This window comes from Poecilia formosa, unplaced genomic scaffold (genome assembly GCF_000485575.1).
Source record: "Poecilia formosa unplaced genomic scaffold, Poecilia_formosa-5.1.2 Scaffold1, whole genome shotgun sequence".
NCBI lineage: Eukaryota > Metazoa > Chordata > Actinopteri > Cyprinodontiformes > Poeciliidae > Poecilia > Poecilia formosa.
In genome coordinates this window covers 6037985-6052490 of record NW_006799940.1, presented here as the reverse complement: position 1 = coordinate 6052490, position 14506 = coordinate 6037985, and the positions used below count along the sequence as shown (strand labels likewise).

The window sequence follows — 14506 nt, the reverse complement described above, 5'->3', positions numbered from 1 at the left end:
AATAATAAACTGAAAACAATTTCTTCTAAATTACTGTATTTTTTTTTTATGTGGATGGTGACTTTTAAAGCTGAGTATATAAAGTTTCCCTTGACAGAGAAACCTAAAAAAGTAGAAATAGGGTGCAAAAAAAAAAAAGTCCTTCAAAATTGTGATTCCTGGGAAGACTAACAGCATTCTACCACTGATTGCTTATTTCTTTGTTTGGGCCAACAGCTCATAACTCCTGGAAATGCTGGATATCCATGTGTTATCCAACCATAAAGTGGATAATAGGTGGAAAATTACACATAAAAGGTTTAACACATTTTTTAACCAAATAACTTATTGTAATTTTTGATCATTTTAAAATAATGTTTTTAATGCATTCTAAAGCATTTCAATACAAATACTATTAAAATGTAATTCACCAGCTTTACTCAAAATTAGATTCAATTTAAATTTAGGTGTTAAGCAAAACATCTGGACAGCAGACAATAAACTAGGAAATAAGAACATTTTCCTATACATTTATAGAATTGCAAAAAATAATGTTTTAAAGACATAGAACCTCATTACTAGTCCTGTGTTAGGTTTAGGAGAACACATCATCCAGTGGAATACCTGTGGAGCAAATAATAAAGTGTGGAAGAAATTTATGAGCAGAGATGTTGATTATTCTCCCTCCCTCTTCCTCTTCTTAGTTGTCATGGCTCTTTTGTGGTTGATCCATCACTCAGCTCAAAGCAGAAGCTCAGATTCACAAATAAGCACACTTGTGAACCCCCAAAACCTGTCAAGTGACAAGATATTTTCTCAGCAAGGAATGCAAAGACACACAAGTGTGAATACTCACTGACGAGTTTGAAGACATATTTCCAAATAATCTATTAATATTTAGATGTGATGTTTGTGGTCACTGTGTGATATTAGTCAATAAACCCCTCTTTGTATGAATGACTCTTGAGCTAAGGTGAGTGTTGTGCAGCAGCTATTTGTAAGTAAAACCTTCCTGTTGTTCATCCATCACTATTTCCCAAATTTGCCCCGCCATTGCCAGTCTAATTACAGGAGCATGTATATGAGTGTAGGACTCCAGCAGGTCCAGCCCTCAAACTACAACAGGGTCTTAGAGCGCCCTCTTCTGTCTAAATGGCGCACTACCTAAAACATAAGGATTAAAAAGAATACGTAGGTTAATACTTTGAAAACACAAAATGCACAAAAGCGAGGTGAAGGGACATCCATGCATATTACATTGGATGTATAATTGAAAATAATAAATTTTGCTATTATGTTGCATTCCATCAAACTCACAAATGTTGTAATATAGTAATAAAAATCATTTTAAAAAGTATGATTTCCGTTTTCTGTTGATTTACCTAGTAAAATTAAACAATTACTTTTAATTTTTCATGCGGGTATTTGCTTAAGACAAAAATAAAGACTTATAATCCATTTAAAAAAAGATGTGCCTTTTTCCCTTTCTCCTTCTGCTGTGCCCCGCGTTCAAGGTTATCCACAGACTGAGGACAAACGTTGTCGTTCAAATATGCGTAAGAAATGTGTTTGCTTCTAAAAAACGCCAAATGGAACTTTTTTTGAATCGTCAACAAAATACATACTACCAGGAGTGGGGTTCGAACCCACGCGGACATATGTCCATTGGATCTTAAGTCCAACGCCTTAACCACTCGGCCATCCTGGTACGCTCACATTGATCCCGAAACGAGGGTTTCATAAAAGAAAAACTGTCAGTGTTTTCAACTTTTTTTTTTCGATTATTTATTTTGTGGTTTGTGTTTTCATATTATCAACATACACATAATGCATCACGACAATGCCTCTATTTCGCGGGGTACTAGCAGAAAGCTAATCTGAGTGCTATGCAGTCAGCACCTACAACGACAACACCTCAACACGTACATTGGCAGGCTGTCTCGTTCATTACAATAGTGGGATACAATGAAATGCTTCAAAATTCAAAATAATTTCGTCATGTTCAAATAATACACGCATTGCTGGCAATTGCTGACATTCTACGAAAAAACGCTGCTAATGACGTTAGCATGGTGTTAACTGAAAGCAAAAGTTTCAACCCGGTACTTTGACGAGCGAACACCAGCCATAATTTTGCTTCGTTTAATATAAACAGTGTACAATTTCAGTTATAAACCACGTAAAATCGCAAAGCAAACAAGACGGAGGCGCAAAATGGAGTTTGAGATTCACGAAAGTTACAAGTTGTTAATATTCTCACTCTCGAAGATTCTAGACCTGGTTCGCCTGTTCCAGCCTTCTGTGCTCGCATCTTATATGTCAATGCTCCGCTTTTAAAAATGACGTCCCACATCAAGTTTTGAAGTGTGGAAAAAAAAAACTCTGGCTACTCCTACCCACACGTTGTCAGTCATTTCGTCCACTCTGTTCCGTAAAGAAAATAGCTCATACCCTTCACCCCTGTATATCTAAAAAAAAAAATTATGAATCATTAAAAAAAAAAGCTTAGCTACAATTAGAAATCATGTAATTTGCACAGTACTAAATCTGTAGTACTAAAGAGTAGTACTACAGATCAGGCACATAGAGTGACCTGTACAGTGATCAGATTTCAATGCATAAGCCAAATGAAAAAAGTGAATAAAGTAGTAAAACAGATTCATTTTTAAACAGAACACAAAGAATTAAACCGACTATAATACCTGAATACTCTTGAAATAGTTCATAGACCGTGTAAAATTTGATGAAGAGTCAACTGGGAGGCACAGAAGTTGTTTCAAGAGAGCCTGAACAAAAGACTATTTGCGAGAAGCTACTGCCTATAATTAGCAAGCTTACCTTTTATATTGTCGTCATCGCTATGTGCTTGTGTGCCACTACTTTTACAAAAGACATCACACAATGAGTTATACAAGCCTTCAATTCTAGAAAAGCTTGGCCGGCCTCTACTTCTAGAAAAGTCTTCACACACGTGGATTATACATGCGTCAGGTTCTAGAAAAGAAAAGCCATCAATGATCCAATGATTAGTATCAAGCAAAATCATCCTGTAATAGTTCTACAAGCTAGGAGCCAATTTCAGAAATAAATCTGATTTTATTTTAAAATGTATAAGAACACAGTAAAAACTGCTGGGTTAAAAATAACCCAATACGTAACCCAGCGCTGGGTCAAATATGGACCGACCCAACGCTGGGTTCTTTTAACCCAACTGGGTTGGGTTGAGGGTTTGACCCAAAAAAGATAATACTGTATTTAAATTGTAATATTGTTAACAATATTACAATTTAAATACAGTATTATCTTTTTCTCTTAAGAAACTCTTTCAGCTTCAAAGACAATACCTTCTTAAAGTCATTTGTAGTGCTCACAAGTCAACCACTAAAGGTGGCCAATTCTCGTAACTGGTTGTTCTTAAAGTAACCTGGGACACACCTGCTATCGGGACATGAATGCCCTGGCAAATGTAGTAAGTGAATCACTCTTGGAGAATGTCATGTTAGTTGCTTTACTTCAGCCAACAAAACAAGCCACTGCCAAATAGTGTTTACTGCTGAACATTGTGACACTGCTTAATATAATTTCAAGAAGTTTAAATTAGGTTTTTGTAATTAATCTCAAGGGACCATGACAGTTTAAGAACAATGAATGAAAAACACAATTAGTACTTTATTGTTCCTTTATTTTTTTTTTAATTTATTTATTTAGGACAGCTTGAGTTCTGTGAGGCATCGATTTCATTAAGAAAAACATTATCAGTGGTTGATGATCAGCTTTGCAGGGAGGATCGTTTCTTTTTCAATTACTGCTATAGCTGTATGGTTAGATTGAAATACAAACTACTTCCTTGCTATGTCATTGGGTTAATTTTACTTTCCCAAAGAAACAATCTAATGCTTTTTGCTTCAGTACCAAAACTGATTATTATCCTCAAAAAATGCTCCATCATCAAAACTGATTGGGTTGATAGAATGTGGAAGCATCTAAAAGTGCTGGTGCAGTTATTGCAAGGCTTTTAGTGATTTCTACCCCGGTCCGTGACCTGATATGCTGTTAGTGATTGTGAAAATGTGCTCGTTTTATTCATGGAGTCTTTAACTGCTATATTGTGAAGCTATTAGACAAATGTAACTGCATTTTCTCATTGACAAATGCAGACTTCATTGCTGAAAACTACTTTTGCTCAATCATCTAAAGTTCCTAACTGCTCCCGTTTATCACTTTTCAGCTACAACAGCATGTATCTATCGTTTCAGGATTCTTATGTATGATTTTTGTGCTCCAACATAAACACTGAAAGTTTCCTTTAAAAAAAGAAAATCAATGGGTTCAATAAAGTAATAGACTTTAAAAAGAATAAAATATAACTTAGAAAAACAAAGTATCTCCTAAGTTCCTATTATAAAAACTCCAACCATGTCCGTCTTAGAATTGCACATGGACACTGGGAAGTCTGTAATTCACCGTCTTGTGTAAATTATGAACCCTCTTCTTCTCGTGAATCCAATTCTTACTCATTTCCAAACATGTGAGCTGCTTCCCTACGTGATCCAGGTCTGTTTGTGTAGCCAAAATGTGGGTCACTCAGAAACAATTGACTGCAGCAGGAATTCATTTTAATCCAAACATCTTTAAACAAAATTATTCCAAACTGAAACATTCTCCATTTAAAATCTCAACTCATCTGATGTCACAAACACACCTCCACTGATGAATTCATGTGATCATAGAGAAATTTTACTATACTAATAAGCATTAAATATCAAGCTGCACATACTGAAGTAATTCCAAAAATTTGAGTATCTGAGTATCTGTAAAGATTGCAGTTCCCATTAATTAAAATGATTGCAAGCTATACTTCATACTGATCCCATCTCTTTTTATGCGGTTAAAACATCTGTCTCATAAACTTGATTGTTCGATAAATTGCACATTATTGACTGAAGTCTTAGAATGCTCCACTTTGTTTCCAGCATGGTAGCCAGGGACAACATTGCAAACAAGGGTTCTTCTTCTTGTAAACTTTGGCCCTGGCTAATTTACAATTTACATCTTCAATATATTCCTCCGTATTGCACACATTAAGTTGGATATTATCAACAAGTAAACCCTGTTCTTCTACGAGCATGGCCATGTCGAGGAACAGTTCGTGGACCTCCTTCAGTCTGGCCTCCAGGTCCATCAGCTCTTTATGTCTGCCTTTGATATCATCCATGGCTGAACGGCATGAACGGCTACCATCCTGGCAAAGGTTCTGGGACAGCTCGGTCCAGCCCTCACCACCTTTGTCCACCAAGTCATTCAGATCTTCCTCGCTCATTTCTGCCCCCATTATGGAAGCTTGTCTCTGTAGCCTTGTCCTGCATGCGCCTCTCTGTTTCTCCTCAATCTGATGGTAGTCACTCATGGCTTCACGGAAGGAACAGATGAGCGTTTCATACTGGGTACGGGCAATGCGAGTAACTGCAGCGTTGGGACCATTTTTCTCCTCCAGCCTGCTGCACTCTTTACCCAGGTTCTGTATTTGGTTATACAGAGACTCTGCTCGATGATGGATTCCTCTCGCAATGGAGTCAGAGTCCCTTTTCAGAAAAGTGAGACGTCCCACAGTTGTGCCATAACGCTCATTGTGGATCCTCAGGCGCTGAATCTCCAAACTAAGCATGGACATATCTTTGCGTATGGAATGCGACTCCTGCAGGATATCATCCATTTCTGTAGAGTAATCAAAAATGACAGCATCTTGAGTCAGAGTCCTCTTGTCTACGTCGTATTCAGGTCCAGTAAGCTCCGGCTCATAGTCCTCCTGCTCTTTGCTGATGGTCTGGAGTCTCACCAGCATGTCCCGCATTTTGCCTAAGAACCCACATGAAGAAAATGTTGGTTATTGGATCTAAAATGGTGGATGAAATATATTGTCAGACCAAAAACAATTGTAAACTGAGGCTTATGTAAAATTAATTTTGGACATCCTCAGGATAGTTCAACATTTTAATTTGAGATTGTGTTAAAAAAAAAAGAAAAGAACTATTAGCTAAGCATCAGACTCCCCAATAAGATGCCCAGTAGGTTCTCAGTCACTCCTTGCTGGTGCTGGTGAGGCAAAATTAGACTATATTATAGCTGGAGGAAGGTCTATAAAGAACAGCTTGTGTTATACATGTGACAAAAAAATGCATGTTTTCTCCCAAATTTAATGCAAGACTAGCTTATGGTCTGATGAAACCAACAATGAACCTTATGGGTCACATTTCCAAAAGTCAATGCTCAAACAGCATGTCTACTATAGATATTGGCTGTGGCACATGATGGGGTTGCTTTTCTTCAAGATGAACTGGATTTATTTTGTTGCTTTTTGTGAAGGTGGAAGAAATGATAAATAGTTCTAAATAATAGTTTTTGACCAACACCCTTTAGTTCTATACAAGAAAGCTGAAGATGAAGTGGGATTTAAAGACTAATAAACCTTTGAAATGTCCTAATAAGAGACTAAATCACAGAGATCTACAGTCACCTGCAGATCTCTGTGCAGGTAGGTGGTGGACAAGAGATATCCTCTCAGCCTTACAGATTTGGAGAACTTTTTAAATTTTCAAACAGGCTGATAAGACTCCAATAAGAAGCCTAAATGCTCAAAGTGAAGCAGGAGAATGGTCAGCAGATAAGTTAATGGATGTTCATAGTTATTTGTGATATATTCTGTCTTTCACCCCATTCTTGTCTGAGATAAATACTTGGATAAGTTGGAAGAATGAATGTTCACAGTTAGGTAACCAAATTGTTGCAGCTGTTTGATCATTTTTAGAGGACATTTCCTTCCTTTTCAGTTCAGTCATAGAAAATCAAATATTAAAAGTTGAAATTGTTTTGAAATTAACCACAGCATACTTTTGTCCCTCTCTAAAACATAACATTTTGAACAGGGGTGTGTACACTTTATCTGTATCTGATGTGCAGCTTTCTAAATGTTTTTAGACATCCACACAAAAAAATGTCTGCCTCTTAGCAAGTTTGTATTTTGCATTACAGTGACATTTTATCTGTTACATTGAAAGCAGTCACAGATGACTGGCTCAAAGGAATGTCTTTTTTTAAACCAGGAACAAGGAAGATAATTTACTGAAAACAGAGGTAATGACAATGAATGAAGGTGTGTTACAAATATCTTATGCAAGTGTGGCTTGATTTACAAATACTTTGGTGGTCTCATTTGACTCAAAATATAATCTTGTTTTTGGAGTTTTGCTGAATGCAGTCTCAAAATTAAGAGCTCTCGAAAATTACTTTCACCACCGTTGGTTAAAAATGTGGAATATTTGACATATTTGCTGAAAATCTCAAGCGCATTCTTATTATCGACACCAAAACAGTGTTGGCACCAAGCTGCTGAGCATTAATTAAGTTGCCCTAAACAGCTACCCTCATATCAACAGGTGGCTTCAATTTAACTGAGAAAACAAATCTGAAATTGTTCAACTAAAAAATTAAAACAACTTACCGTTTTTGGAGTCTCACAGTATCCAAAAAGCAAGTAAAACCCTTTTCAGCTTATCTTGTTTGTTTCATCCGAAGAGCTTGTGGCATTTTTTCACTCTGACGAGAAGGAAGTCAGCTGTCTGCTCAGTGTGCAGCCGCCTGCCACCCCTGCACAGGTGACATACCAAGGCCTTCCCACTAAAACACCATAACTTCCTCAAAGACCAAGCTTCTGGCATTAGCATAGCCATTATGAGACTCAATAAAGAGTCAGTCCTATCAAAGAATCCATTTGGAACATCTGCCGGTAATTTTTCTTCTCAAAACTCTAAAGAGTTTCCCTTTGAACTGGAAAAACAGCCTGCATAGTTTAGGCATGTTGAGTTAAGAATCCCTCTATATGATTGAACTGAATTGACTTTTTATCTGTAAAGTGCCTTGAGACGACATTTGTTGTGTATTGCTGTTATGTAAATAATCTGAAATGAGTTGTATTAGTATATATTACTGATGTGGTGAAAGCGCTGGAAGAATTAAGAACTCTAAGAAAAGAGAAAGGAGAAAAAAAAGTCATGTCGTGGGTGTCCACTGTCACTCCTCAATGGCAGGTGACCTGCATGTTTCCTGCTATAACAGATCTAAATCAAATGGCTAAATTTGTCAGGATCTTGGGTTGTTTGAGTTTGTTTTGGGCTTTGTTGTTATTTGTGTTTCTTACTATTTTCTATTAATTCTGCCTTGTTTCTATTTTTTCATCAGTTCCTTTTTGGTGATTGTAGATAAGATTATTTCTTGTGTCTAGTCCTTTCCTTTGTTACTCTAGGTTTTATTATATTTTGTATATCTAGTTATTTGTTAGAATTATTTCCTAATCCCCAATGTGTCACTTGCTCTTTCTCTTTTTCTCTTCAGGCTGCCTACTGCTTTTTCCTCTCACACTTGCAGCCTGTTAGCTCATCAGCTCAGGTCCTTGTTCAGCATTCAACCTCCCAGTATTTACACCTCTTTCTCAGTCACTCCTTGCTGGTTCCTACTGTTACTTCCATTTCCTCTCTGTATCTCTCATATTGCCTTGTGCTATCTAATTATTGTTTCTTCTGATTTTATTTGCATTCTGCTCTGCTCCCTGTGGATTTTTTGTATGTTTTTTGTTGCTCATGTTTTTCATTAAATACCTTTTCATCATTTGTTCCAACTCTCTACTGTTCTGCATTTGAATCAACAATCAACCAACAACACATTATGACAGAATTAGCTCCTCCACATTGCATCAAGTGAAGGAAATATTTCAAATTTAAAGGACTGACTTACTTTGGATATCTCTGGCCTATTTCTAAAATTATCCAGTTTCCTGAACCTTCAGTTCGGACCTTTCCATTCCACAGCTCAGTGGACAGGGATTCTCGGCTTAACATCTCCTTAACCCAGCCCAAAAGAAGTCCCTTCAGAGAGACACAAGATGTTTTCCTGAGGTACAGGAAAGTGCATCATTTGGCACATGTTATTTATAAATATTTATCACATGAAGAACATCAGCATCACAGCAATCTCAGACATAATGGGATAAAAAATTATTTTAGCTAAAAGTAATGTCATGATAAAATCCTTCTGCAAGGTCTTTGTTAGACGCAATGTTTGTTATGCAGGGATAACGTTCAGATTTGTAGGCATCTCTAAAGCTACATGAAATGGTTTGGTAGCTTTGATACATTAATACTCTATACAAGAAACCACATTATGAAAAAAGGTAAGAAAGGAGTAAATATACAAAAAAGTAATAAAAAAAAATGTCGTTAAACAATATGATTGTACCATAAACATTTATTCTCTGTTGCAGCCAAAAGATGTCAAATCTCACCAATTACACATTGTTGTTTATAATGAATATTGACTTAAAATTAACAATCTAAAATGAATCAAGGACGGCTGAATTGCACAAACTTTAGAGGCAGTCTTGTTTACACTTCTGTCAACATCCTTTAAACATATTTTGCTTCTAAACACAATGGCACTTCATTCTACCTAATTTGTTCCAGTAAAGTTTGGGACCAGTAAAGTCTCAATGGCAATAACTACATCAACAATAATTTAAAACAATTTTTGTCACACCCCATTAATAAAATAATGAATTGAGAACCATGCAGACACTTTCTATATAAAGTGTCTATATATATATATATATATATAAATCACTCTCACTCTCAGGGTCATGGCAGCCATTGGGCATCCTGAGCAATTCACCAGTCCATTGCAGGAATTGAGATACTTGTTAATTTAATTTGAAACAAGTTTTACATGAGTATATATATATTATATGTCAGTCTAAATGACTGTGCTAATTGCTCTACCTTCAGACCTTCATTGAACTCCTTAAAGTTGTTGTCTTTCAACAACAGTGACATGTATTGCTTTGCAATAATAACTGGAATGTATTGAACAAAGATATTGCATTGAATGTGATTCTGGTCTTTACTTGAAGCATGGGAAGCAACTGCAAAACATCTTCTTAAACGGGTTATTGTTGCTATGCTTTTTAGCTAGATTAAGCTTGACAATGGCGTCTTGTAGGCCTGCATCGGTTTTTTGAACATTTGTTTGGATATAGTCCACCATTGGGCCCTGCTCCTCCACCAGCAGGGCAATGTCCAGGAATATCTCATGGATTCCCTTGATTCGGTTCTCCAGATCTACGAGCTCTTGATGGCGCTTCTCAATCTGGAACAGAGCCGATCGGGCCGTTTTGCCTTCGCTCACAACATTGTCACTAAAGATGTTCCACTGGCCCGTCTCGATCATCTCCTCCACATCTTCGCCTGATACATCGCGCCCCACTATCTCCATCTGCCTCATGATCTGGGCTTTGCAGTTCTCTCGATGGGCCATCTCGGCCTCGTTATAGTCAAACATTGCGTCTCGAAAGCCATTGCTGAGGCAAGCGTACTGGGTTCTGGCGATGCGTGTGATTGCAGAATTTTCACCATGCTCTTCCTCTAACTTGTGAGCTGTTCCATCCATTTTGTGCAGGTAATTTAGAATACCCTCAGCCCTCTTCTTTATGTCGGCTCCTATAGCATTGGAGTCTTTCTTAATTGTGCTCATGTTAGTGTTGCCCTGGAGAATGCGAGAGTTCTGCTCACGGAGCCTTTTAACCTCAAGTCGGATAAGCTGTATCTCTCTATGTATGTCCTGGGATTGAGAAAAGACATCATTGAGAGCAGGGCTGTTGTCAAACACTATCGCCTGGTGAGGCAGCTCGTCTTCCAGGTCGACATTACTGAAGGAGTCAGAAAAGGTGGACTCTTGATAGTCCACCGACTCGTCACTGGCGGTGGGCATTTCCTGCAGTTGACTTAGTCTGTCCCTCATGTTTACGCTGGATTTCAGGGGAAGCCTTGAGATTTCAAGAGGATCGTCCTTCTCTGAATGTTGTCTCTCCTATGCACATTAATAGAGATGACTCACCTGGCATAAGACAGAAACACAAACTTTAGATTTACAGTTTAACAATGATTTCTGTAATTCTCGAATCTGTAAAGAAAATCTATATTTTACATTACTGGAAAATCCAGTAAATTTACAGTAATGTGTATTTTTTTAACTGGGTGTCTAAAAGTCCTTTTTGTGTTCCTTCTTCCTTCAGAGTCAACCCACCCAACGCCCATCACTGGCTTAACAGGTTCTTCAAAGAACAGGCAAAGGCGTAACTAGTGACCAAACTAGTTCTCACAACTTGTGATGTATGACGTCTTTGTCCAAGCATTAGTTTTTATCTTGAACACAAGTGGGGCATCAAATTATCTTTTAAATCAGATAAAATTCTTCTACATGGCATCTAGTATTGCCTCTGCTTCCAACCGAGAAGACATAACTGTGAAGTAAGCTATTTTTTTTTCATTCAGAACAATCCTAGCAAAAAAAATAAAATAAAAAAATAAAAATAAAAATCCAGTGGATTCTGGTGTAATGAAGGTGTTCAATTTATTTATGTGTAAAATAGATATCAAAATAATTAATAATTGTGTTCATTTTATTTTAACAAAATTTTAGGTGATTATCATGTTTTCTCTCTCAAGAAGGAGAATCTTCTTAACATAAATTTTAGTAGACCATCAGGCAATATATTTCCTGAAACTTCGTGGTACAGAATTAATCAAAATCTGCATATTTTGTTAAAATAATTAGGAAATTCTAAATATTTTGTCCAAAAAATAAAAAATAAAAAATCCGTTTCATGCCTAAAATATATTTGTATGAATATGGCTATATTGATTAAGATCGAGAATGGACCGCAACGCACACTTACATCTCGTAATCTTTTCATCTCCATTCACAATTTCCTGAAAAAGGAGGTGAAAAAAATGTCCTCCTAATCTCATGCAGAGGTGACTTGATTAAAAGCAAGAGCCTTACCTGTTGCCTTAACTGTTGTGCGTAGAAATCAAATCTTGTCCTCTGGTGTTGGCTGAGTGAAGCGCCTCAGCAGCATCTCCGGGTCTGGGGCCGAGCGCTCAGAGTGAGCAGAAAAAAACAAAGCGCTCCACATGCGTAATGGAGCTATCTTTGGAGCCTTAAAGCTGGAATTGTTCCGTGGCTTCGTTAGGGCGATGGATTGCGCCACGTCACGTACCAGAAAAGATGTGACATGAAGAATGAGGTCCGGTCGGTTTAGTCTGAAGTGATTATGTTCGCAAAAGGTGTGATTGAGCTGGGAGAGCCATTACGCCTCTACCATAAATGTACGGAGACTGTAAGAAACTTTTTAAAAAATGTTCTCCTTCAACATTTCAGATTTGTGCGCAGTTTGTTACTTTTAATTTGTGGCATTCAGGAATTGAAATAGACGAGAACCTGGACTGAAATAGGCAACCGAAAAAGATTTTCCCATCCACGCCCAAATTATTTTTAAAGGTGCTTTCTTTGTGTGTGGGCCTATGTCTGACAGTGAGACAAATTAAAACCAACAGACAGGTAGAACCAGCTTCTCTTACGCGCATGCTCAAACAACAAATAGAAATACAGTGACTAAAAAAAAAGTGAATTCGACTGTATGTGGATTTGTTCACACATTATGTAGACTTTTAAAATCATAAATTAACATTCTGCAGTGTAATTAAATCAGTTGTGAAAACAATGTCTCACAACAAAAACTAAATCTCTTCAAATACTTTTTTTGTATTTAAATTGGGGACACAAAACAAGGGAATACTATTATGTATTTTCTACTTGTCTGAAGGTATTTGTTAGGATCAAGGGCATGCACTGGAATGGTTCATTCCTATCTGTCAAATAGGAACTTTAATAATCCATATTGGTATTATTGATTAATTGAATGTCACCTCTTAGTTATGGTGCGTCTCACAGCTCTGTCTTTAGTCTCCATCCTGTTTTCATTGTATTTTGGAATCAAAATCATTTTGCTGATGATTTGCAGATTTATTTGCCTTTTCTATTAAAAACTTGAAAAGGCAAACTTTAATAAAATTCGTACAGGATTGTCTCAGAGATACATTATTTGGGTTGAAGGTCTAGTTTCTATATAAACAAATATGAAGCAAAAATTGTTGTGTGTTTGAGTTCCAGCACTCTTGGACAGGCATACTGGTCATAAGTCATGTTTGGTAACCAGCAGCCAGAAATTTTTTTATTTTTATTTCTAGCACTGGTTTCAAATGTTATGCTCAAATTCTATTGTTAAGGTTATTTTATAAGGTGAAAGAATACTTTTCACAGTAGGACAACAAGAAAACATTTTCTTTTTATCTCCTGTTATTCCATAGAGACACAGAATGCAGGTGAGTTAATTGGGGGATTAGGAACAGCTCTGGAAGAAAGTAAACAGGCAGATTGAGGGGAGGTAAATAGTTAACAAAGATGAACTAGACAAAAAAGAAACTTCAAACCAAGGGAAAAACAAGACTAATATTGGCAGAAGATAAATCAAAGTCTTTGTTGGCATGAGGATTATTTTGAAATATTTCAAATATTGCATAATGTTTGAAAAATCAAGCCTAACCACTATTTTCCTTAGACTGGAGAGAAATCAGTAGCATGTGAAGTATTTAAACATCAATTACAGTGCAAAAGGTTACTAAGGTCTGAGTTACACACCAGTCATATGATCATATCAGATGTTCTCCTGCAACAATGGGGGATAAAGACTTTGACAATCAAGTTGTTTATAAAAGATAAATTCTGCATGAATGCTTTTTTGCACATAATTTTATTGTGTGCCATGGCTTTGGGGCTGCATGCAACCAAAATGGTATCTGCCCCTCTTAATTTTATCTGTAAAATCCTGTGGTGCCAGTCTCTGAAGACCCTGACAGTTGAAATTGCATTCTAAAATAGACTAAAATCTATAGATGGATGAATGGAAACTCCAATTGCCATCTAACTCCAAATGTTTCAATAAGACTTAGATTAGGTCAAATTTATGATAATATAAGAGAAAGCTACTCTTCTTCTAGACAAGGTCATGGATCTGATGGGCTGAACAACAATGTTATCAGCGCACGGACAAGGGCCCTTACTTAAGAACAAAACCTGGCCCAAAATTTTATCACATCAAGGCAGGGCTTGACGTGCCTGCACAACCTGAAGCTCCATTATTCTGTAAAAATAAAAACTGAATTTTCAAGACGTCAGTTTCCTCTACTCAGCACAGGTCATTTATGGTCCGCTACTTGATTTGTTTGTCCCACAAGCCTCACTGTCTGTCAATAAGTTGAAAATATCTGTCTTACACGTCCCCATTACATAAAAATTACATAAAAATGCAAACTTTTAATTAGCTGATTTATCCCTGTTTGATTTCAAATGCAGTTTTCAGTCATTTGTCTTCTATATTTGATTTAATATATCCTGTTTCATGTTACTGTTTCTTTTACATTTTGAAGTTCTTCTTGGAGCCTGGTTATGATTCACCAGCACAAAACACATGCAATTTCTTACCAGATCTTAAGATTTTAATCACGAGTGTATGTGCTTCTTGCTCCCTGATTTAACTTTACCTGCACTAGAGTGTTTGCTGATTTTGTGATGCGTTCACTAT

At 36.8% G+C, this 14506-nt stretch overlaps 2 protein-coding genes and 1 non-coding gene across 3 annotated transcripts; all 3 read right to left on the bottom strand.

Moving 5' to 3' along the window:
- Positions 1 to 1604: 1604 nt before the first annotated feature.
- trnal-uaa (transfer RNA leucine (anticodon UAA)) lies at positions 1605 to 1687 on the bottom strand. The gene has a single exon. It is a non-coding gene; the product is annotated as a tRNA-Leu (tRNA).
- A 2886-nt stretch (positions 1688 to 4573) lies between these two features.
- On the bottom strand, positions 4574 to 7813 carry LOC103134872 (syntaxin-11-like). Its single transcript, XM_007547356.2, has 2 exons — positions 7478 to 7813; positions 4574 to 5835 (listed from the first exon to the last, which is right to left on the bottom strand). The coding sequence occupies exon 2, from the start codon at positions 5828 to 5830 to the stop codon at positions 4928 to 4930; it is 903 nt and encodes a 300-aa protein (XP_007547418.1). The 5' UTR covers positions 5831 to 5835; positions 7478 to 7813; the 3' UTR covers positions 4574 to 4927.
- A 1207-nt stretch (positions 7814 to 9020) lies between these two features.
- LOC103134863 (syntaxin-11-like) lies at positions 9021 to 12306 on the bottom strand. Its single transcript, XM_007547344.2, has 2 exons — positions 11866 to 12306; positions 9021 to 10917 (listed from the first exon to the last, which is right to left on the bottom strand). Exon 2 carries the CDS (start codon positions 10819 to 10821, stop codon positions 9925 to 9927), a length of 897 nt encoding a protein of 298 aa, XP_007547406.1. The 5' UTR covers positions 10822 to 10917; positions 11866 to 12306; the 3' UTR covers positions 9021 to 9924.
- Positions 12307 to 14506: the final 2200 nt, after the last annotated feature.